At 43.1% G+C, this 25911-nt stretch overlaps 1 protein-coding gene and 1 pseudogene across 1 annotated transcript; one reads left to right on the forward strand and one right to left on the reverse strand.

Annotated features, from left to right (window-relative positions):
* Window positions 1–1312: 1312 nt before the first annotated feature.
* Window positions 1313–1413, reverse strand: LOC122495343 (annotated as a pseudogene).
* A 7669-nt stretch (window positions 1414–9082) lies between these two features.
* Window positions 9083–17571, forward strand: GINS3 (GINS complex subunit 3). The gene is made up of 3 exons (XM_043599327.1): window positions 9083–9483; window positions 13991–14224; window positions 16097–17571. Exons 1-3 carry the CDS (start codon window positions 9298–9300, stop codon window positions 16325–16327), a joined length of 651 nt encoding a protein of 216 aa, XP_043455262.1. The 5' UTR covers window positions 9083–9297; the 3' UTR covers window positions 16328–17571.
* The last annotated feature ends 8340 nt before the right edge of the window (window positions 17572–25911 follow it).

The raw sequence follows: 25911 nt of genomic DNA on the forward strand, positions 1-25911 counted from the left end.
CTCCATGCTGGATTGTCTGAACTAGTCACAGAGCCCATCCAGATTTAAAGAATTTGAAGCTATGTCTTAAAAATTGCCATGAGACCTTTGTGCCCTCCAGCCACAAATTATTTGCTTTTCTCTCACTTGCAAAATACACACACCCTTTTCCAAGACTTCTGCAAAATCTCATCCCATTAGGACATGAGGATCAGGCCCTTTGAGTTAGGCCTTTGCTCACCCTGGGCTCCTTGCGAAGCTTCTGTTGGACTACATCCTAAGGAGTACCAGCATACCTCAGAGGTACTACAGGTTCCGTTCCAGACCATGCCAAGAGAGCGAGTCAAATGGATTTTTTGGTTTCACAGTGCATATAAAATTCACATTACACTATACTGTAGTCCATTAAATGTGCAATAGCACTGTCGAAAAAAAAACTGTACCACTTAATTTAAAAATATTGTTAAAAAATGCTGTCAATCTGAGTTCTCAGCAAGTCTTACTCACTGATCACAGGTCACCATAACAAATATAATAATATTATATATAAATATAATTATATTATTATATTATGTAATATATGTAATATATTATATTAAATATATAATATATATAATATAAATATTATATATAAATATAATAATAATGAAAACTTTTGAAATGTTGTGACAATGACCATTATGTGACACAGAGATGTGAACTGCGCAAATGCTGTTGGGAAAATGGCACCAATAGCCTTGTTCTATGCAGAGTTGCCACAAACCTTCAATTTGCAAAAATAAAAAATTTAAAAAATAATTTAAAAAAACGCAATCTCTGTAAAGCACAATGAAACGAGGTATACCTGTATCAGAAGCATGCTGTCTAGCTGAAAGGAGCTATAAAGCATGCCCTTGAGAGTCTTAGAGAGCGTTCTGTACACCTGAGTGGATTATGAAGCACCATCTTGTCTGTCTGAGGATATAAAAAATATGTCTTACAGTCAGGTACCAGATTCCCCCAAACAGTGTTTTATTAGTGGTGCCCTTGTAGAATGGCCCATATTCTGATTTTATCTACGTGTTTCCTCTTGTTGTCATTTAACTCTTTCTCACCACTCCCCTCCCCCCAATTCCCATATTTCCTGTGAAGTCTAGAGGCTTGATTGGATTCAGGTTGGAATCATAACTGAGTCAGCACACAGACCGCATGATATCTTACAGGCACAGAGGCTGCCCCACGTTAGTGTGCCAGGCTTGATCACTTCCATATAGTGGTGACAAGTAGATCTCTCCATTGTAAGAGTTCATTTTCCTCTTTGTGATTAGCATGTAACCTGTGGGGCGGTCCTATGAGAACTATGGAATGCTTCACAAATTCACGTCATCCATGTGCAGGGTCCGTGCTAATCTTTCTGACTTCCTTCCAGTTTTACTCTGTGCTATGCAAGCAAGCCCTGGCCTTTAAGGTTAAATGAGGTCCTAAGGGTAGGGTCGTGATCCAATAGTACTGGTGTCCTTGTAAGAGGAAGCGATCCAAGGATGTGCGTGCACAGAGGAAAGGCCATGTGAGGCCATGGCAAGAGGGTGGCCATCTGCAAGCCAAGGAGAGAGGGGCCTCAGGAGAAACCATCCCTGCTAACACCTTGATCTTAGACTTTTAGCCTAAAGAACTATGAGAAAATTTTCCATTGTTTAGCTACCAGTCTGCAGTATTTTGTTATGGTGGCCCTAGCAAGCTAATAACACAGTTCTTGGAAGCCATTTAAGACTTACCAAGGAGTTTAGAGTTTATTATTTAACCCATGGGGGTGATTTGGGTTGTAAGCTGGGGAATAACAGGAAGATCACTGCAAGACAAGTACAAAGGAACTTTGGAGCAAGGAGAGAGCAGAGACAGAGAAAACCCAGTCAGGAGGGATTTTAAGAGTATGGGTGAAAAATGATGAGTGCTCAAACAGAGGCAAAAGAATGGACAGACAAAAGAATGATAAAAAGACAAAAGAATGATAAAAAGGTAGAATTAGCAGGGGCACCTGGATGGCTTGGTAGGTTGTGTGTCCGACTTTGGTTCAGGTCATGATCTCACAGTTGGTGAGTTCGAGTCCCACACTGGGTTCACCGCTGTCAGTGCAGAGCCTGCTTTGGATCCTCTCTTCCCCTCTCTCTGCCCCTCCCCTGCTTGCAATGTCTCAAAAATAAATAAAACATTAAAGAAGAAGAAGATAGAATCAGCAGTGTGTATTGACCAGTTGGACATAGGGAAGTGAGAGGGAAGCAATACTGAATTCTCCCACGTTCCTAACTGGGTAGTGATTGTAGTGGACATTTATTTGTTTTCTACCCAGCTTTCCCCGTCCTAAAAATACCCAGACCGTCACTCCAGAATTGACCCCCAGTCTTTCCCATTGTGCAGCCCACATGCTTTGGTGAAGCTCACCCTAACGTAACATTGGTGGTGGGCTTTGACCGACTTACATTAATTAACACATTCCATTGCTCTGGCTATCGTTTTGGTTCAGGAGTGAGCATGTGGTCTAAACTTGCCAGTAAGGGTGAATGTCAGAACTCTCTACTGGAAGGCTGAGACTCAATGCTCTCCCTTCCCTGCCCCCGGAAAAGACCAAGGAATCCCGTAGACCCAGATTAGCTGGCAAACATCTAGTGACCCCCGTGGATGAGCCATAGACTAGAGCCGACCATGTGCGCAGCAAAACAAAGTTAGATCCCCAGAGACACCTTTGGGCTGCTGAATCAACTGACCATGAAGTCCTGGACTCCCCAGTTATCTCGTCTAGAAATCCCCTGTTGTTGAAGCCATTTTGAACTGAATTTTCCTGTTACCTGCCAGATAGATACAGGTAATCAGGTGAATAGTGCAGCCATTAACTGGCATACAGAAGGCAGAAGGAGGGGCCGGTTTGAAGGAGAGAAATTTCATCTCGAACTTTGACAGTCCCACCTCTTTGCTCACAGTGGATGCTTGAGTCTGGAATGACTCCTCCCCTCCCGCCCCCACATTTGTGGACCTGCTGAAAAAGTCCTCTTCATACCCAAAGGCCCCATTCTTCTGCACCTTCCTCTGTAAAGCCTTTGTAAACCCCTATTCTGTCCAGGTGGGAAGTCACCACTCGTTCTGAGCTTCCGGAACACATCAGACACGGCTCTATCCGAGCTTTTATTACCTCATGTTACTATTTCCTCCACTGGGCAGCAACCCATCGTATTCTTCATGTCCACACCGGGAGCCCTGGGGCACCTAATAGGCATCTGAGCATCTTGATGAATAAATGATCCCTCTTCTTCCCCCATACTCTTCTCAAACTAATGAATTTACTTGCCACTCCGCCCACCTCGGACTGAGGGAAGCTCTGGCTATCAGATCATGGATTAAAATAAATAAAGACTACCCAAAAAAGAAGATGAAAATATAGGAATGTGAAGAAGGGGTATTTTTATGGAGCTGGGAACACAGAAAAAGAAAAGTTGGATCAAACAAGTACCTCGATTATAATGATGTGATCGCTGCTCCTTTGCCAAGTTTATGAGGGCGATGCATACACTGAGTCTCTCTGGGTATATGAGATGGGTTTACAATCTCCTCGTACTGCTGAAGACTGTGGGAAGAATCTAAAATCGGCACTACCCACACATAAGGTTGCATTATGCCTATCAATTTATTTTGATCTCATTGAAGGCGTTTTGGAGCAGTCCTCAAGAAATAGCTCAACCAAAAGAACATTTAAATTATGTAAAAATGAACTCCAGTGATTTAAATCCATTAACCTTACATAATAAAATTTCAAACATAGTACTGTAATTTTAAAATACAAAAAAAACCCCACTTTAATCATTTGAATTCAGAAGAAATAAGTTCTATCTGAATCTTTGCAGGGAAAAGTTGAAGAATACTGGTCTATCGCCTTCAAGTCCATTTGGAAACGCGAATTGTTGGGGGGGGGGGGCGGCAAGTGTGGCCAAGCCTAGATAGACAACGATAATAATGAATGATGATGTTTATTTCACAAATGTTCACGGAGTGCTTGCTACATGCCAGGTATTATTTGAGGTGCGGAGGACACAGCAGTGAATTAACGTATCTGAATAGTGATGGTAAAAAGGAGATTTATTGAGCCCTTGCTATGTATGGGTCGGGCCCTGAGCTAAGAGCTCTGCCTATATTGGCCCTTTTGTTACACTCCTACCATTATTGTCCCCATTTTATAGGTGCAGAAGCTAAGCTTCAGACAGATAAGTCCCCCCGAGGTCACAAAGCCAACTGAAGTGGTGCAAGTCGGACTCTACCCAGGCCTGTTGGATTCTGGAAGGAACACAGCAGCTGAATATAAATGGCTGCTGAAAATGTTCTGTGGGTAGGGGACTAAGCCATTTTACATCCTGTTCGCTCCTTTTGCTTAAACATTCCATATTTACAGTGGGTGGGAAGGTAAAATTCAGTATAGTTCTTTTTTTTTCCCCCAGTGCAAAAAGGTGTTTTTATGAAAGCAAGGGAACAGGATCCATGGGCAGAAAGAGTTGCCAAATTCAGTATAATTCTACCAAAACTTCAACAACTTTAAATTAGTGGAGCCCAATCAGTGAGTTTTCTTCAGAGTATTATCAATGACAAGTTCACGGCTCTAGAAGATTATGTGACCTAGCCTGTACGTTGGCAAACTATTTCGTACCACTTCATTTTTTTTAATGTTTATTTATTTTTGAGAGAGAGAGAGAGAGAGAGAGAGCAAGTGAGAGCAAGCATGAGCAGGGGTGGGGCAGAGAGAGGGGGAGACACAGAACCTGAAGCAGGGGCCAGGCTCTGAGCTGTCAGCACAGAGCCCGACGTGGGCCTTGAACCCATGAACTGTGAGATCATGACCTGAGCCGAAGTTAGATGCTTAACCAACTAGGCCACCCAGGTGCCCCCATTTTGTACCACTTTAATTCAGTGTTTTCAGTGTTTCACCACTAGCCTTTGTGACTGTTGTAATGTGTGCACACCACTCGTACTATTATTTACTTGAAATTGTTTTTTAGTTAATGTTTTAAAGGAAAATAATATCACTGCTATAAGTAAAGAACCACTAATTCATTCAGCAAATATTTAGGAAGTGCCTGACATGCACGAGGTAGTGGGGATAGAGTCATGAAAAATACACCAAAAAGAATCCCTGTCTTCATGAAGCTAATATTCAAGTAGGGGTGACAGACAATAAACAAGTTAAAAAGGTAAAACAAATAGTACATAAGAGAGTGATAAATGCTGAGGGAAAAAAAGGAGGGGGATATCAGCTGTCAGTTGGGGAGGGCTAAGATGTTGGATAGGGCAGTGAGGGAAGGCCTGAATGAGAAGATGACTCTTAAATAAAGACTAAAGGGACCACCCATGTGGAAATCCAACAGAAAGGCAATCCGGGAGGTGGGAAAAGACAGTGCAAGGCCCTAAGAAATGAGTGTGTCTGGGGCTCTCAAAGAACAATAAGGAGGTCGTGGGCTGAAGCAAGACTGGACGGGCAGCTATTACAAAAGTCCAAGCAAGAGATAATGTTGGTTTGGACCACAGTGATGAGAAATAATCAAATTCTGGAAATATGATGAAGGCAGGGGCACCTGGGTAGCTCAGTCGGGTAAGCGTCTGACTTCGGCTCAGGTCATGATCTCGCAGTTCATGGGTTCAAGGCCCATGTCGGGCTCTGTGCTGACAGCTCAGAGCCTGGAGCCTGCTTCAGATTCTGTGTCTCCCTCGCTCTCTGCCCTTCCCCCGCTCATGCTCACTCGTTCACTTGCGCGCTCTCTCTCTAAAGTAAACATAAAAAAAAATAAAATATTATGAAGGCAGAGCGAACATTTGCTGATGGAACAGTTATAGAAGGTAAGGGGAGGGGAATCAAGAAAAACCCTAAAACTTTTGGCCTAGGAAGCAACTGGAAGGATAGAGTCCAACACATTTCTGGTTTTTTGGTTTGTTTTTTTTTTTCCTTTTATTCCCCCAAAGATCCTCCCCCATCCCCCGGATCTGGAGTTCTGTCACTTACATCACAGCCTCCCCACTCAGTGGAAGAAATTTAGAAAGCACCAGTATTCAAAAGAACAGATTTAAAGCTGTTTTGTGGTTTTGCTTATCTGAAGTCTGTGTGTGTGCCACAGTGCTGCAATCTTGAAATGATTGCACTGGGAAAATTAGTGTTTTTTTTTTTTTTTTTCAGGGATCCAGCAGACACCTTTGGAATCCTGAAGTTCTATATTTTGTAAACATACTGAACGCACTCTGAATATCATAAATATGCTGAAATTCTGTCTAGTGCAATTCTGGTACATAGATTGATTGGCTGGGTGGTAAGGAACCCAAGATTTCATGAGAAAAGGAACATTCCTGGCTCTTAAAATTTAGGCTACAACCAGGTCTATACTGGATAAATTATGTACCACTTTTGTCAGATGAATTAATGCAATTGTTTAGCATCAGAAGCTCAAACTTTAATTTCACTTTTTCTGGCTCACTCGGGAGTTCAAGAAGAGGGCAGATTAAAGAAAGCAAAAGTATACAAGCAGTGAATAAGTTTCATGGTGAGCCAAGACATCACAGAAGAAAAACAAGGTAATCTGATTTTACCTTAAACACTGGCCTGTTACTTTACTATTAAAATAGCTGCAGTGTTTAGGTTTAGAGCCAATGGTCTCTGCACAAAAATAATGCCTTTCTTGGCACCGATGTTATTAAGGATCCATCTTAACTGTTTCAACATAAAAACAGCTTTACTGCACCTTGTCAGTAAAGTACCCTCACTGCCTTCAATTAGACAAATGAACACATTTCTATTCCTGACTGTATCCAGACCCTACAGCCATTTCAACAAATTATAAATTTTGACTATGATTTATGTTTACTTTTATATTGGATAGTGCAGCAAACTGAACATTTCAAATATGATAAAGGAAAGGACTCTCCTGCAACTACCTCTCCATAGATGCCTAACTAAAGGTTCAAGACTGGTGTCTCCACAGAGCTGCAGACCTGTCTAGTGGCTCCTGGACTCTGTGAGTACCAGACCAAACTCATCTTTTACCCCAAATTGCCCATATTCCTGTGCTCTGTATATCTATCTGTTAGTGACATCTCCATCCACCTGGTCAACCAGGTAAAAAGCTTAAATTATCTTTGACCTCTCTCTACCCTTCCCTTTCTCTTTCCAATTAGTTGCTAGGAATTGCCCACTGAACAGCTTCCAAACTGGCCTCCCTGCATCTAATCTCTCCCTTCTTCTCCCCACTACCAGCATTCTCTTCTTAAAGCTCAGATTTATGTTATCACATGCTAAAAAAAAAAAAGATCTTACATTTTCTTTTCCTATTTCCTGTGGAATAGCCTCAACTCATTAGCACCCAAGGATTTCCACAGTTTGGCCCTGATTCCCCCATGGCCTCTTGTTTTGATTACACCAGGATTTCATTTGGAAGGGTGACTGAGTAATGACAGAGTGGTCAGTGCCATTGAAAGAAGTCTTATTGCTCCCAGTTCCCAAGAGAGGGAAGTACATCGTTCCATCCAAAGCCGCACAGGGTCAGTAAGGAAGCAAAAGGAGAGGAGAACATGACCCAGAGCCTCTATTGTGGTTTCTGTGGGAAGGAATGGGTGAGGCATAGCAGGCAAATTTGAGTGAGCTTAGGATGGGGTACTTTGAATGTTAGTGGACTCTGGGCTTTAAGGGTGGTCTCTCATTATCCAGTATTTGGCCCTGGGGTGATTTAAGGCAGGGTAACTGTTGGCTTGGTGTGTGAGAGTTAAAGGAGGTGGTTGGGGGTATAGGCTTTCGATTGTTTGGTTAATGTAAGGTGTGTTCACAGGCAAGTTGTTTGTTACTCTAGGAATTAGCCCACCCTACAAGGGATAGATGTCACAGTATCCTAAAAAGCAGGGAATAAGAAAGATGGACTGATACACATCTCCTTCCCATGAACCCTTTGCTCATAGCTCTAACCCCAGAAAAGACCCTTCTGTATGAAGTCCTACACCGTATTTCTCAACACTCTCCACCACTCATAGCCATGATTGAATAGCACCCCCAAATCTGGTAACATGTAACTGTTTATATTAAAAATAAAACTGCCAGTTACTTTACTAGCAAAAATAGGTTTATCCGGGAATAGCAGAGAATTGCCATCCAGGGCAAGAAAACTACAGCAAAACCATAGACAAGTCCAGAGAACAAAGGAGAGTTGGTTCTTCCACAGAGGAGGTAGGGGAGTTGGGAAGAATGTTAGAACAAGAAATTCACTGGAGTAAAATAGTAGGAGTTCAAAGTATAGTGGCTTCTCATGGCTGGACCTTTGGAAGAAAGCCTTTCTTCCTCTTGCCCAGGTGGTAAAATTGTATCCGGGTGCAAGTTCCCTCTTTCCCTGTTGGATTTGCAATTAAGAAAGAGTGGTAAGGGCATGAGAGCTACCCCTGCTGAACCTCCCGACTCCATTCTAGTGAGGTTTCTCTTCATTAATTTCCCCATAACCATGATCCCTTCCCTACCCCTCTCCCACAACTACACAAGCAACAGGCTATAGGGTGGCTGGCAACGTATGACTGTTGTGACCTTGTTCAAAAAGACAAACTGAGCCAATTAGATTTCCTCTTTTAAGGATTTAAATTAAGAGCCACGAAAGGAGACTGCCAGTCGATGGTAAGGCCCTGAAGTAAACTCAGGACCTTTGGGAACCAGGGGTAGTCTAGTGCTCCTCCTCCTCTTTCCCTTATCAACGCCAAATACTACAAATAGTCCATAACTATCTGGGGCTAGTGCTGGAGGTTTTGTTTTCATGTTTCTTTCAAGCACGAAGATTAACAGATACAGTGACAAAACTACAGTAAACAGGTCTGACTTGATCAGGCCTGAGACGGAGGCCACAGTAATGTCTTTTTATAAGCCCCCAAACGTGTTGCAAAGCGTTTTTAATTTCATATAAACATATAAAGGGCCACATGAACACAATCTAGTACAGATGCATCCAGCAACTTCAACGGGCATTTCCAGCTCCTTGTTAAGGTGCCCACATCCGGCTTACACCCTGCAGGTGGAAATCTCGAGCGCGGTTCCTAATGCGCCCCGCCCCTGATCACGTGGGACCAAGTCCGCAGACTGTCTATTGCTTCTGCCTGGGCCGACCTCCTGGATCGACTGCTCCAGTCTGGCGCGTCCCCGGCGCGGGAAAAATTTCAATTCCGGCTAGCAGTCGCAGCGACCTCCTTACCCTTCACAACCCGGGCCTGCCTCCGCTTTCTCCTGCTTTTTACATCCCGGACTCCTAGCCTCACACGAGTGGAAGCGGAGAAGTTGAAGCCGCCGCCGCCATGTCCGAGGCTTATTTCCGGGTGGAGTCGGGTGCACTCGGGCCTGAGGAGAACTTTCTGTCGCTGGACGACATCCTGATGTCCCACGAGAAGCTCCCGGTTCGCACAGAGACCCCCATGCCTCGCCTCGGGGCTTTCTTCCTGGAGCGGAGCGGAGGTGCCGAGACTGACCACACGATTCCTCAGGTAAGCATTTAGGGACAGATTCCCCCGAGAAAGACTGCAATTCCCAGTGTGCCTCGCGGCCTTGGGGCTCCGCGTCGCGGGCGCGCTGCCCCGCGGGATTTGTCGTTTTAGGGGGAAGCCCGGCCCTACGCTTTAAGGAGTTGTATCGGCGGGTCTCGGGTCTCAGTGCTCTGAAGTGTTTTTTTAGCCTTCGCCCCCATTGTGAAACTAAATTTATCTTAGGTCGTCAGGCCGCTGGTTTCATTTTTGAAACTGCCCAAAGTGAGCAGTGTCTCCCCCCACCCCCCCAATATGTTGAAAGCTTAAGGATTGGTTACTACTGACTACTTAAGGATCGGGGTTTCTGATCACTGGTCTGTCCACTTTTTAAATAGTTAAAGGGACGCCTGGGTGGCTCAGTCAGCTGAGGCTCGGTCTCTCGATTTTGGCTCAGGTCGTGATCCCAGTCTCATGGGATCAAGGCCCATATTGGGCTCCAAGCTGAGCGTGGAACCTGCTTGGGATTCTCTCTCCTGCCCCTTTCCCCTGCTCGCCTGCTCTCTCGCGCTAAAAAGAAAATAAAAACAGTATCCTCAAGATTTACCCCTGTGTTTTTAAATAATAGTCTTAAGCTTATTTTCTTGATTTAAAAAAATTAAGACATTATTTATTGACTTTTCATTATAACAGGTAAGGATTTTTGTCCTCTTACACATTGGTAAACAGAGACGCACTGCCGGTACTTTATTCATATTGCCTTCCTTCCCCCTAATGTCCGTCCAGTTTACCACATTGCATTTAGTATCATATCTAATTAGGCTGCTCTTGGCTGTGACAGTTTATTAGACTTTCCTTGTTTTTGAGGACCATGGTGGTTCTGTGGAGTGCTGGTCAGGTAATTTGTAGAATGTCCCTCAGTTGGGATTTGTCTGATGTGTTGTTGCTGTTGTTGTTTTTAAGTTTGTTTATTTATTTATTTATTTAGAGACAGCACAAGCAGAGGAGGGGCAGAGAGAGAGAGAAAATCCCAAGCAGGCTTTACGCTGTTAGCGGGAAGCCTGATGCAGGGCTTAAATTCATGAACCGTGAGATCGTGACCTGAGCGGAAGTCGGATGCTTAAGGGACTGAGCCCCCCGGGCACCCTGTCTGAACTTTTCCTGTGGTTAGACTGCAGTGATAGGTTTTGAGGAGGATCACAGAGGTCACATCATATCAAGGGCACATACTGTTAGCATGACTTATCACATTGATAAGAACCTCGAGCACCCAGCTGGGGTAGTGTTTGTCAGGATTATTCACTATGAAGTTACTCCTTTTTCCACCTTTCCATACTGTTCTCTTTGGGAAGGAGTCGTTATGCACAGCCTCACTTAAGGAATAGGACTTACACTCTACTTATTTGAGGGTAGAGTGTCTACATAAAGTATTTGGAATTCTTTGTGGGAGATTTGTGTGGGAAGCTTTGTAATGACAACATTTAATGTCATTCAGAGATAAACGACTATTCAGACTTGCTATTTTCTTCCTGTGTTACTCTTGGTACATTGTTTTCTCCTCTAGGAATTTGACAATTTCATCTGAATTTTCAAAGGTAGTGGTGTAATGTTCAAAATATCCTTTTTACTATCTTTTTTACATCTGTAGGATTTATATTGATGTCTTGGTTTTTATTCTTGATATGGAGAAATTATGCTCCCTTTCTTCGTTAGTCTTGCTAGGAATTGATCAATTGTATTAGTTCTTTTAAAAGAACTAACTTAGGGCTCTGTCAGTTTCCTCTTTTGTACTGTTGTTTTCTAGGTCGTTAAGTTATTCTTTCCTTCTACCTTCTTTGGACTTAATTTTCTATTGTTACCCCCACTCCCCCCAACCTTGCCTGTGCAGTTTGAGCTGGGTACCCAGGTCATTGATTTTTCAACCTTCCCTTATGCATGTTTTTAGCTATACATTTCCTCTGAGCACAGCTTCAATGCGTTCCACAAGTTTTTATTTGTTGTATTTTATTTTCATATCCATGTGTTCAAAATAATTTCTAATTTCTGTTGTGAGTTCTTCTTTGACTCATGGGTTATTCAGAAGACCAGTGCTTAGTTCCACATATATTAGGATTTAGCTCTTCATCTTTTTTGGTTTTTGATTTCTAGCTTAATTCTTTCCACCAGGGTCAGAGAACATAGCCTGAATGATTTCAGTCTTTTGTAAGTTAACGCTTGCTTTATACTGCAGCATAAGATCAATTTAACCATTCCATATGCACTTGGCCAGATGTGTATTCTGAAGTCATGGTGTGTGGTAGATACTGGAAGTTAGGTCAAGTTTGCTGTTTGCTTTGCTGAGATCTTCTATATTCCTACTGATTTTTTTTTTCCTGCTCCTCATTTATCTAGAGAGATAGACCAAAGTTTTCCACTATGCCTGTAGATTCATCCAGTTCTCAGATTCATCAGTTTAGACAGATACCTGTCTTTTTCTTGTGGATATAATGACCCTTTTATTTATTGTCAAATGTCCGCTTTATCTCTAGTCTGCTTCTCTCTTCTGATTACTATTTTTATGGCATTTTTTCAACCTTTCTGTGTCTTTATACTTCAAATATGTGTCTTTTTTTTTTTTTTTCTTTTTTTTTTGGCCCTGCGCTATGCTGGGTCAAAAATATGTGTCTTTTGAGCAGCATATGGTTAGGTTTTGATTTTTTTCAGTTTGACAGTTTTTCAGTTGTATTTAATTTGTTTACGTTTAATGCAATTATTGATATATTTGTGGGGTTTTTTTCCTTCCTACTATTTAGTTTGTGTCCTGCGTTTCCATATTTCTTTCTGGGATCATTTTCATTCTCCCTTCAAGATTTCCTTAGTCTGTGTCTTCTAGTGATAAACTTTCCATTTCGGTTTGTTCAAGGGGTCCCCAAGACCAGCCCCAGGTTTGATGATTCACTAAGAGAACTCACAGGACTCAGCATCTAGTCATACTAATGTTTAAATTTTAATACAGTAAAAGGATACAGAGCAAAAACAGCAAAGGGAAAAAGGGTGTGTGTGATGAAGTTTGCAGGAAGCTGGACACAAGCTTCCCAGAGCCCCGTCCATCTGGGCGAAGTCGCACAGGATGCACTGGAATATCCAGTAATGCATTATGACAGCATGGGTGAAATATGTGTACCTGGGAGCTCATTAGAGACTCAGTACCCACGGTCGTACTGAGGGCTAGTTACACAGGCACTCTACCGAACACATTCCAAGATTCCAGACTCCCAGAAGGAAAGCAGGTATTCAGCATAAGCCACATTGTTTGTGCAAACTGCATAAGCACAGTGAGGCACTCCTATCGACTCTGAGAAGAGTGGGAACCCTCCTGAAACCCAAGTTCCAGGACCCCCACCAAGGATCAACTCTTCAGGCAGGCCCCTCTAAGGAGGGCGGTCTGAGGCTTGCTGTGTTAACTTTCTGCACACTTTCTGTCTGTAGATGCCTTCAACTCAGTTATATTTGGCCTTTTTTTTTTTTTTTTGGATATTTTTCTTCATTTCTGGTCTGTCATGGCCACCTCATTATATTTTCCAGTTCTGTTAAGGCTTTAAAAATATAGAGAGATGTGTAAAAAAATTAAAAAAAAAAAAAAAAAGAAGCGGTCTGTGAGTTCGAGCCCCGCATCAGGCTCTGGGCTGATGGCTCGGAGCCTGGAGCCTGTTTCCGATTCTGTGTCTCCCTCTCTCTCTGCCCCTCACCCGTTCATGCTCTGTCTCTCTCTGTCCCAAAAATAAATAAACGTTGAAAAAAAAATTTTAAAAAAAAAATATAGAGAGATGTGTATCTTTACTGTCCTCTCTGAAGCTGTGAAGTGGGATGGAGAGGGGCTGTGGCCTGAGCTCAGGCTGATGCTGTTTTTCCATATATCGCCCAGTACCTGGTGGTGCTTAGTGCGTAGTAGGCCTCCAGTGAGTGCGTATGAGGAACAGGTATGGAATATTTAAAGAAAGCAGAAATGCTTATTTTTGTATTTTTCTAATATTCATTGATTTTTGAGAGAGAGAGAGTGTGAGCAGCGGAGGGGCAGAGAGAGACAGAGACACAGGACCTGAAGGAGGCTCCAGGCTGTGTGCTGCCAGCACAGAGCCTGACGCAGGGCTTGAACTCATCGAGCCACAAGATCATGACCTGAGCCTAAGTCAGATGCTCAACCGACTGAGCCACCCAGGCGCCCCCAGAAATATTTATTATACTTCTGAAGTATCTGCAATTGGAAGTTTTTATTTATGTGAGTTAGAAAACTTCCCCTTTGTACCACATTTTTGTTCCGTACTGTGCTTCTGTTGAACAAAAACCGTTGTTCTCACCATTCCATTATGATGTAAAACTTCAGCCCATGCAGTTCATCTCTTCAAGTCACAACCTTCTTCTGCTTTTGGGAGCCACACCCCCAAACAGAACAGGCAGCAGATGTCTGCTCGGGCAACCTGTATTTCTGTGTATTGCCACATACATTTATTATGCTATTTGCTTTTAAAACCTACATTCCTGTGTGATGCAGGGCTCAAAGCTCGAACTCCCCCTGTGGCTGGCAAAGGGACTTTTTGACCACAAGCGGCGGATCCTTTCTGTGGACCTTCCCAAGATCTACCAGCAAGGTTGGAGGACCGTGTTCAGCGCCGATGCCAACGTGGTGGACCTCCACAAACTGGGGCCGCATTTCTATGGGTTTGGCTCCCAACTCCTGCATTTTGACAGTCCAGAGAATGCAGACATCTCCCAGTCTCTCCTGCAGGCAAGTAATTGATGTGAAAACCCTACGGCACCACACACACCTTAGGAGCCACCAGCCTCCACCCTTACCCAGGGAGTATATCATGTATATGCTCAGTTTATTAGTTATTCCACAGCGGCCTACAGTTAGACTGCATTTGCCGATTATATATTTACTTAAAAATGACTTAAAAAAAAAATGACTTGTCTGCAGCTCTTCATATTTGTTTGTTAAGAGTTGGGGCCACAGGAAGGCCTGGAAATAAGAGAGATGATGGTTGACTATAGGTGACAGGCACTTAAATACGCCAGCCCGGCCCAGCCCCAAGACTGGTCTGAGGGCTCCCGTCAGGAGTACATGTGTTATTTGTTCCCGTCCCTTGCTCTGGGGCTAAATCATGGCTCTGCTATGTACAAACTACGTGACCTCTATAGCCTTCCGTTTTTCACCTGTTAAATGGAGATAACAATAGTGCCAAAATTATTGCATCGTAGTGAGATTAGGTGGTGCCATTTAACAAATGGTAACTATTACTGTTGTTTTCCACGGACAAAACAATGTTATACCCATATTACCATCCTTTACGACATAACCTTATTTTAACGTCTCATAATCATTACTTTTTTTATGTTTATTTATTTTTGAGAGAGACAGAGCCTGAGCGGAGGAGGGGCAGAGAGAGAGGGAGACACAGAATCCGAAGCAGGCTCCAGGCGCTGAGCTGTCAGCACAGAGACCGATGTAGGGCTTGAACCCACAAACCGTGAGATCATGACCTGAGCCAGTCAGATACTTAACTGACTGAACCACCCAGGCACCCCCATAATTGGGGTTTTTTTGCTAATATTAGGAGAAGCTACCCGTTCTACCTCTTATTTTACTTCCTCATTTCTAGCTTTATAAGAACTTCAGCTGAAGACACGTTTCCTCCCTGGACTATATAGACACCCTCCATCAGGCTCAAGGGTTGTTTGGCCTAACATGTACTGGAATGGTTTTTGATGTAAATAGTAAAGAAAAACATTGTTGCCATCCACTGAGATAAAGAAATCAATACCTAGACTAGAGACAGTTTGAGCTTATGAAACTCTTTTGAGCAGAAAGCTAAAAATAGGGAAAGTCCATTTATTTGTCTTACAGTGTCTCCAGGACATGTCCTTGAATTGGAACAGTGCCCTTTGTTAGTGAGTTATATCTTTCCTTTTTCCATCACTGCTTTCAAGTTCTATAAAGTTGCCCATCAGTAAGGTGATAACTCCATGAGGCAATTGAAGAAACTGAGGCAGGGGCTTGTGGCTTGGTCTCAGGGCCCTGTGGTAAAATGACAACCCTCAGTCATTTGTGTCTCTATCCTGCTCTCACACTGAAAAAGATATAAAATTATAAAATGCACTCGATTAGGAGTCTTTTCTGGTCCAAACTTATCTGTGCGTGTCACAGTACATTATTGTGGCCTTTGTTAGTAATAACAATAATGGGTAACCCTTTTTTTTTTTTTAATTTTTTTAATGTTTTTGGTGGGGTGTGGGGAGGGGCAGAAAGAGAGGAAGAAAGAGAATCCCAAGCAGGCTCTGTACTATCAGCGCAGAACCTAATGCAGGGCTCAAATTAATGGGTAGCGCTTTTTGAGCAGATTACTCTTGCCAGCCAGTTGCTAGATGTCCTACATGTATTCCTTCATTGGCTACCCTAACAACCTGTTGGATATTCATAACCGTCCATCTCACAGATGAGGAAATTGAGGCATGGCAATGTGAAATCACTTCCTCGAGTGATAAAGTCACCTGAGACCTCCTTCTGACTGAGTCCTAGGCCAAACTTTTGCCCTTCATGACATTTAAATGTTCAGGGAAGAATGGATCTGATTTTTCTCACTCATTCCTTCTCCTTCAGACATTCATTGGACGTTTCCGCCGCATTATGGACTCCTCCCAGAACACTTACAATGAAGACACTTCGGCATTGGTAGCCAGGCTGGACGAGATGGAGAGGGGCTTATTTCAAACAGGGCAGAAAGGACTGAATGACTTTCAGTGTTGGGAGAAGGGGCAGGCTTCTCAGATCACAGCTTCCAACCTCGTTCAGAACTATAAGAAGAGAAAATTCACGGATATGGAAGACTGAAGGTCAGAAGAACACAGAATTGCTCCTTGTGGAGTTACTGCTCTGTGTGTCCTTGATAGATCCTCATTGACCTTGTAAAGGGCAATGTCATGGCTTATTTCCCACAACAGTGTCGGGAGCAGTGCCATCTGTTTGGGAAAGGACGTGGTGCAGGAAGTCCCTGGCCTGTATGGCTTATAAGACTCTCCCACCCTGCTGACCCATAGCCGGGGAGAAACCAAAGTCTTTTGTAAAATACAGTTACCACATGCATCATAATACAATTGGAACTGGGATCCCTTATATCCGGGAGTGTGACACCCTCCGATGTCCACTTTCGCTGCTCCAAAGGACAGGTACAAATGGGCCACCTGCCCGCAAATGTTCTCTTGAACTTAACTGCTGCATCTTCCTTATGGCTGCTCCGAGGACAGCACCTCCAGGATGCTGGCCTTACTTGTGAATGTCTCCTGCGTCTTGCCTGCGAGGGGTCACCCCAATTTCCAGAAACAGTTGCCAAGAATAAAGAAGGAAAATGATAAGACAGATGAATGGTAGGGCTTTTACTAAAGAGAAAGCATTGCTCTCCTCCTCTGCAGTCAGGGCTTTGGGGACAGGGCTTCACAAAACTCTGTGGTCAGCCTGGAGGGGGAATGGTTAACCTGAGCTTGTCTTTCGCCTTGAGATCTTTAGAGCCACCCGCCCAGCAATCCATTCCCTCCCTAGAAAAGCTGTCATGGAGTCATTTGCAGCTGCATAGTAGTTATTAAAGGGTGTTAACCAAGCCGTCTTATTTTGAAAGCTGGACTTTAGGATTGCTGGTTAGGAAGAGCCCTGTTTGAGAAGCTGAACATGGCAAATGTAAGTGGCAGGAGACCTTGACTATGTTCTTCCTCTTTGGTCAATTTTGCGGCATTATGACCTAGAGGATTCCTGACCGTTTACCGAGAATGTGTTTAAGCATGTTTAAGCAAGCTCAAAACTCTTCCTGGAGATCAAGGCAGAAACCTCAGGCTGAGTAAGAAGCATCGTTCCCTGGGGGACACCATCTGATGGGCAGTTGTCTCCACACCAGCTTCCCATAACGACTGAGAATGGTCTTTGTCATTAGAAATCATAGAGGGGTTTGGGTATTCAGATTGTGCAGATGTCTCGATGCAAACTTGGAATGCCAGAACAGCTTTTGAAATGCATGTTTTAAGATGGAACCGATGTTTTTATAATTTGATTTTGGTGCTAAATAAATGACCCACTTAGCACATGAATACATTCTGTACAAGTAACTATTTCTGTAACTCGAGTACTACAGACAATCAGACAGAGCTCTCAGAGAATTTTGTTTGTGATCATATTCAACAACAATGCCCAACTAAATCCGTGTTTCCGTGGCTGCTCTTTTGTTTGCACCTGACTCAAGAGTATGAGCTACATTCCCTGTAGGAACGAGATGGGTCCCAGAAAGGTAGGACCTCGTGGTGAGCACAGCATTTACATCTAGCCAGGGCCCCAGAGATGATTCATAGAGTGAGAAAAGTATATTATTCAATTTTGGGATTCACTGTTTTCACAGATAGCTCTGTGTTTAAAGTCAGTCCTCAGGCTGCTGCCATTTTTTTCTCTTATTGGGGAAAAAAAAATGCACAGGAGCCACATGCCAGGAATACGTGGGTATGCAATGTGCAGAATTCATTCCGTTTTAAATTTTGAATAGATTACAAGTAGCTTTTGAATCCTATTTCCAGTTACAAGTCTGCCTTCAAGCCTGTCAATTACTACCCCTGTCCCCCTGCAGTCCTCCCCAAATCAGGCTTTTGGATCACTCTTTGGTCCCTTCAAAGAGGTGAATTTTTCCAAATGAGTCAACAAACAACTCAAGTACCAAATTGCTCTTAAAATCAAGGGGGGATACGTGTGCCCTTTCCCCTTAAGGCTCTGTTACCAGGTAACTCTGGACTTCATGACCTATAAAGACGTCATCATTTTCAGGTTTCTCCCTGGGATGACCTGGGCTGTCAGAGAAGTGGGGCAAGTCTTGGTCTCCTGGGTCCGTTCCTCCTGCTCTCCTCGACCTCTGAACTTGAGACAGCCCTAGGCTCAGTCCTTGGGTCTCTCCTCGCCATTCCCACTTCGGAGGGCATCTCGTCACATCTCAAGCTTTAAATACCATCTGTGTGCTGTTGACTACCCCAAGTTTGATCTCCAGCTCAGACCCCTCCCTCCAACCGTAGATTTGCATCCGGCCACCCACTTGACCTTGCTGTGTCAACATCTGACCTAATATGGCTGAAACTGAGCTAATCTGACTCAGTCTGCTCCTCCTATAATTTCTCTCTTCTCCGTTTCTGACATCATCATCCCTCCCTATTACACAGGACAAAAACCTAGGTGCCTTCTTGGCCCTCCCTTACTTACCGCTTCTGGGTCTGCCTTCAAATCACCTGCAGAATCTGACCAACCTCTTCCCCACCTCCAGTCTTGCCTGGATGGTTGTGGTTGCCTCCCTACTGCCTCCCTGCAGCCACCCTCCCCGCCCCCCATCTTAAGGCTTAGCTCCACAGCAGCCAGAATGGTCTTATTCAAAAATAAATCCCATCTTGTTCACTTTCAGCTCAAAACCCTCCAAGAAAAAGGCCACTCCACCATCCTTTTGTTAAAAAGATCACTTAATCCCAGTGACCTGGTATACACAGATATTGGATACACACAGAAATAATTTCTAAAAGACAATTCCATACCCCAAACCTAAAGAAAAGTGTCTGAATTTGGAGTTCTGTTGCTAACTCAGGATATCACTATTTTGAATGAGCAAATGTGTTCTCTTCTGTTCCACTATCCTTCAAGAAACCCCAGAAGGGCGTTTTCATCTTTATGCTTGAAACCGTAATGCTTAAATACAAGTATAATATTTTACACATCTTAGCAAAAGAAAATAACTACGCAGAGACTGTATGTGTGTTTCTGAAAGTGGGTATCTGTGTTTAAGAGAAAAATCTAGGGGCACCTATGTGGCTCAGTCAGTTGAGGTTCTGACTTCGGCTCAGGTCATGATCTCGTAGTTCATGGGTTTGAGCCCTACATCTGGCTCACTGCACTGAAGCTACTCTGTCAATGCCGAGCCTGCCTCAGATCCTCTGTCCCCCTCTCTGCCCCTCTGCTTACATGAGCACGCTCTCTCTCTCAGTCTCTCAAAAATAAATATTAAAAAAAGAGAGAAAAACGTGTCCTTTAGTAACTTTGTTGAACAAAAGGTAGGATAGATACTTAACTCTAAGAACCTTAATTTTATAATCCTTATATAGTATGGGTAAAATAAATTTTTTATATCGGATACACACAAATAATTTCTAAAAGACAATTCAGTACCCCATACCTAAAGAAAAGTGTCTGAATTTGGAGTTCTCTTGCTAACTCTTGATGTCACTATTTTGAATGAACAATAAACCCCCTCATCCTTAATGAATAGTGAATAAAATGGATATGCATCAAGATATCCATTCCTACTAAGATATCCAAGATATCCATCGCCTACTAAGAGCAGATGATTAACAAAGGTGACAGGCCCAGCCTGCTTCTGTTTGAGCTCATTTTTGAGACACTGCTTACTTGTCTCGCAGCCTCACTTAGGACACCAGCATTCCCCTTCCCAGTATGCTCTCTGGTTGCCCGTGCTGTAGTCTAAGGGAAGGTACAGAGGAGTCTGTCCCCAGAAGCCAGAGGTCTCCTTTGTGTGTCTGCTCTTCAGAGATCAGAGACAAGTCAACTAAAGGGGCATCATTTCATTAAACCCTTTTATTTGGGAGTAGTTCTAGATTTACACAACAGTCGTAAAGCTAGTATAGAAAGTTGCCCGATATCCTTCACACAGCTTTCCCCAGCATCTTACATAACCATGGTACATTTATTAAACTCTGTTAACTAAACCATTGGTTTTCTTGAGATTTCACCAGATTTTCCATTAATGTCCTTTTCCTGTTCCAGAATGCAATTTAAAATCCTATGTTGCATTTAGGGGGCAATCATTTTTGAAAGCCAAAAAACATCAGACTTCCCTACGTTAATTTCAGGAGTTTATCTTATTAGAAATGTTTCCTTGCATTGACGTAGGTAACTGGGCCCAACTAGGGGCATGTTAGGCCCTGCCCAGGAGCAAGCTGCCAGTAAGTTCATCAAGAAGGCAGAGTATTTGCTTTTCACCTGAAAACTTCACTCCCCAATATTTGAATCTGATGGGAAAAGGCCTCTTTAGTTTCACTTACAGCTTTTAGCATTCTCTCTCTGACAGCGAGAACAGGATTTTCTCCCCTTTCCCTTCTGGCACATACTAGCTAATTTTCTTTGTATCTAAAGGAATTTAAAAAGAGCACAGCTTTATACACCAACATTATTAACAAGTGTCAGGACAGCTCTGAAAATAGTGCCTGGGAACTGCTAGTGTTTCAGAATCCATAATGGGAAGGCACAGAACCAGCTAATCCTTGCAAACCTCTCCCACCTAAGGCCAATTAAAAAAAAAAAAAGCCCAGAGTTTTAAGTCTTTGTGACATTCTCTGCTCCCGTGTCACCCTTGAGACAGTTTATTTGGTTCCTACACAATGTCAGTGACTCCCTTTGTGCAATGGAAATTCTTCCCCGAGGACAGTTTCTTTTCTTTGGGTGTAGAAAACCAAATGAGCAGCTAAGGAATATGGATTTCAAATGTAACCAGGGAGACAGGTCAGAGCAGGGAGGGGAGATTTATTGAAGCGAAAGTGGCAAAGATACGTGTTGATGCTTGAAGACTGGTGACAGAAACCAGGACTAAAAGTAGGCATTTGTCAGAGTCATCGGATGGGAGAGATGAACGGTTGTTCCAGAGGGTGGTCTTATCTTAATGGGAACAAGAGGACTTGGCTTTGGCTCTGGAGCAAAACATCGAAAAAACTCAAAAGACACTGTTACTCTCTAACTTAGCATTTCATGTTCACTTCTTTATCCAAGATTCCAGATAAATTGCTTTTCTCTGAGAGAGACAGAGACAGTGCAAGTGTGGGAGCGGCAGAGAGAGAGAGGGAGAGAGAGAAAGAATCCCAAGCAGGATCCATGCTGGCAGCACAGAGCCTGACGTGGGGCTCGAGCTCATGAAACCGCGAGTTCGTGATCTGAGCTGAAACCAAGAGTCCGATGCTTAAACTGAGCCGCACAGGTGCCCCCAAGACTCCAGGTAAATATTAAGTAATGTGCCTCTTTTCAAATAACCGAGAAGTCCAGGAAAGGTTTTCTCAGGTTTTGAGCCAGCCCAGACCTTGATCAACATTTCAGAGGATGTTACGGGCTGACTGTCTACATCATTTCAAAGATTTTTAGGGGGAGCTGTCCATATAACATGATGCATCATGTTTGTGTATGGCCGGCAAGGAAAATTAAGTTCTCCAAATTTTAAGGAATTTTTATATAAAAAAATTTTTTTTAATGTTTATCTTTGAGACACAGCAAGCAAGCGCAAGTGGGGGAGGGGCAGAGAGAGAAAGCGAGAGAGAGAGAGAGAGAGAGAGAGAGAGAGAGAGAGAGGCACAGAATCCAAAGCAGGCTCCAGGCTCTGAACTGTCAGCACAGAGCCCGACACGGGGCTCAAACTCACGAACTGTGAGATCATGACCTGAGCCGAAGTCAGACACTCAACCGACTGAGCCACCCAGGAGCCCCTAAGGAAGTTTTAAAAGACATTAATAAAAGTTGAAAATCTCACTCCATTTTGAAAGACTACTATCTCCATAGACTGTTGTGATTTTTTTTTAATTTTTTAAGTTTATTTTTTGAGAGAGACAGACAGCGCAAGTGGGGAAGGGGCAGAGAGAGAGAGAGAGATTGAGGGAGAGAATCCCAAGCAGGCTCTGCACTCAAACTATGAGATCATGACTTGAGCCAAACCAAGAGCGGGACTCTTAACCAACTGAGCCACCCAGGAGCCCCAAGGCACTTGTGATTTTAAAAGGCTTTTCTGCCACTGCAAGTAAAACAAACCATAGGAAAAAATGTGTCAGGTTATGTATTTGTATTTGTCAAGAGGACAGTGTGTATCTGAGTTAAATAGAGATGACTGTATTGCCTTGCTTAATTACAACTGAAGCATACCCCCCTCCTTTGATGTCGTCCACAAGCTGTGTGACAAGGTTCCGTGGGGACTTGCACCAGGACAGATCTCTCAGGAAAGAGGCTATGTTTTCAGGCCCCAGAGATGATCATTAACTTGGGGAAGCCAAAAAAAAGAGAAATAATGTAGGGGTGACTTCTTGATAGTATTCTCCTTGAGACCCCTTTCTTTAGTGGGATCCCATCCATTTCTTTCTAGAAATGTAATGGTTGGTAGATGGCTGCCTGATGACCCACTCATCCTCTGACTTGGACCAAAGTGCAGGAAGGTGCAGGCTAAACAGTTCTCACAGTCCTGGGGGTGGTGGGGGAGCTGGGTCTTTCCTCCTGCCCCGGGGGGGCCTCTCCGGGTCTCTTACCAGTCTCCAGCCTCCAGTCTGGTTTTGTGCCCAGAATTTGTTTTGGAGGCCTCAAAGGCAGTGACACATCTGCTTTCTCCAAATTCTTTCCCAAATAAGTAGGTGATGGAATAATGGAGTGTTTCCTATCAGATCTCCCTAAACTAGTAGCTGCGATGCAGTAGTTTACAGCGGAAGGGGCCCATGAGGACCAACTAGTAACTAGTACAGGCTGTAAAAAATACTTCTGTTTTTTTGTTTGTTTGTTTAAGTAGTCTCCGTGCTCAATGTGGGGCTCCATCTCACAACCCTGAGATCAAGAGTCACATGCTTTATTGACTGAGCCAGCCAGGTGCCCCTGTAAAAAAATACTTTTTATTTATTTTTTTTTTAACTTCTTTATTTTTGAGAGACAGCACAGCAGGGGAGATGCAGAGAGATGGGGGGGAGCGGAGGATGCCAAGTGGGTTCCGCCTGACAGCAGACCGATGCTGTCTCGAACTGAGCCCAATGCAGGGCTCGAACTCACGAACTGTGAGATCATGACCTGAGCCAGAGTCCTTTGCTCAACCAGCTGAGCCACCCAGGCACCCCAGAAATACTTTTTATCATGTTATATTCACATGTAAATGCATTTAAAAGAATATATGTGCCCTTTCTTTAGATTATGAAGTATTACAACATGAACACCTATGAACGTCCACTCATTTAAGGTCTAGACCATAATCAATGCTTCTAGGTTTCTCCTGCATGGTGGAGTGACCACCCCAGAGTAACCACTATCCTGGAATTCGTGTTTACTACCCCCTCGCTGTATATATCTAGTGACTATAGTATTTTGGTTTGGTTTCGAACTTTGTAAAATACCATGCTGCATGCATCTTGCCTCTTTTACTCAGTTTTATGTTTGAATTTTCAACCACACTATTGGAATTCCTTTTACTGCTGAACGGTATCCTACTGGGGGAACATGCCAGAATTTTCATAAGCCTTCTCTTATCACTGGGCATCTGGCTCGCATCCTGTCTTTTTTTCTATTACAAACATTGTCACTGTGCATGCTCTACGACACATCTGGGTCATTTATTTGAGGGTTTCACTGGAGTGAGTTTCACCTAAGAGTGAAAGTGCTGGCTTGTAGGCTCTGTGAGTGCTCGATGTCACAGGATAGTGCCAAAAGGTACCGACTTGCTCTTCGATCAGCTATGTTTAAGAGTCCTTATCATTAGAGTTCTTAACCTTTGTGCGTTTAATGGGTATAAAATGATAACTCACTGTGATGCTGATTTGCATTTTGCTCAGCACTAATGAGGTTGATTTCTCTTTATATATGTTCACTGGCCGTTCATGCTTTCTCCTCTATGAAATGTCTTTTTATGTGTCTTGCCTATTTTGCCATGGGGTTGTCTGTCTTCTTACTGATCTATAGGACTATTCTGGATATTAATCCTTCGTCAGTGATCTGTGTTGCAAAGAATGTCCCAGTTTGTGGCTTGTCTTGTAATTTTCTTTGTTGTATCTTTTCATGAATAGAAAAGTTCTTAACCTACTTTTTTTTGATAGAAGGGACAATAGGCACAAAGAGGTGATAGAATTCCTCAGTATAAAAGTGTTCCTACAGAAGAATGAAGCTGGACCCTTACCCAACACCATGTACAAAATTTAACTCAAAGTGGATTAAAAATCTAAACATAAGGCCTAAAACTATAAAACTCGTAGGAATAAAAACATAGGGAAAAATCTTCATGACATTGGATTTGGTAATGATTTCTTGAACCTGACACCAAAAGTCCAGGCAACAAAAGCGAAAATGGACAAATAGGACTATATCAGACATTCAACACTTCTGCACATCAAAGGAAAGCATCACCAGTGTGAATAGGAAGACATAGGATGGGAGAAAATATTTGAAAATCATGTATCTGATATAACATTCAGAATATATAACCCACTCCTACAACTCAACAGTAAATCAACCCAATCAAAAATTGGGCAACGGACTGCATAAACATTTTTCTAAAGATGACATACAAATGGCCACCAAGCATATGAAAAGATGCTCAACGTCACTAATCATTAGGGAGATGCTAATCAAAACCACAGTGAGGTATCACCTCACACTCATTGGGATGGCCACTATCCAAAAACAAAGAAACAAACAAACAAAAACCAGAAAATAACATGTGCTGTCAAGGATGTGGAGAAATTGGAACTCTGATCTTATGCACTGTTGCTGTGGATATAAAAATGGTGTAGCCACCATGGAAAACAGTTTGAAGTTTCCTCAAAAAATTAAAAATGGAATTACCACATGATCCAATCCAACAATCCTACTTCTGGGCATATACCCCAAATAATTGAATGCAGGATTTCAAGGAGATCTTTGCATACTCATGTTCACTGCAGTATTGTTCACAATAGCTAAGAGCTAGAAGCAGCCCAAATGTCCAGCTATGCATGGACAGATAAACAAAATGTGGTATATGCATACAGTGGAACATTATTCATCCTTAAAAATGAGGGGAATTCTGAGGGGAATTCTGGATAAACCTTGAGAACATTGTGGTAAGTGAAATAAGCCAGTCACAGACAAATACTTGAGGCATCTAAAGTAGTCAGACTCTTAGAAAGTACAATGGTGGTTTCCAGGGGCTTGGGGGAGAAGGAATGGGGAGTTGTTCGAGGGCACAGAGTTTTAGTTTTACAAGATTAAAAAATTCCAGAGATCTGGAGGTGCCTGGGTTGCTCAGTCAGTTAAGTGTTCAACTTCAGCTCAGATCATGATCTCACGGTTCATGAGTTTAAGCCCCGTATCATCTGCTGTCGGATCTTCTGTCCCCCTCTCTCTGCCCCTCCCCCCCACAAAATAAATAAACATTAAAAAAAAAGTTCTAGAAGGGCACCTGGGTGGCTTAGTCACTTAAGTGTCCGACTTCATTCAGCTCAGGTCAGGATCTCGTGGTTTGTGAATTCAAGCCCTACATCGGGCTCTGTGCTGATAGCTCAGAGCCTAGAGCCTGTTTTGGATTCTGTGCCTCCCTCTCTCTGCCCCTCTCCCCCACCCCCACTGTCCCTCTCAAAAATAAATAAACATTAAAAAAATTTTTTTTTAAGTTCTAGAGATCTGTTTGCAACAGT

Source organism: Prionailurus bengalensis, chromosome E2 (assembly GCF_016509475.1).
Source record: "Prionailurus bengalensis isolate Pbe53 chromosome E2, Fcat_Pben_1.1_paternal_pri, whole genome shotgun sequence".
Taxonomy (NCBI): Eukaryota; Metazoa; Chordata; class Mammalia; order Carnivora; family Felidae; genus Prionailurus; species Prionailurus bengalensis.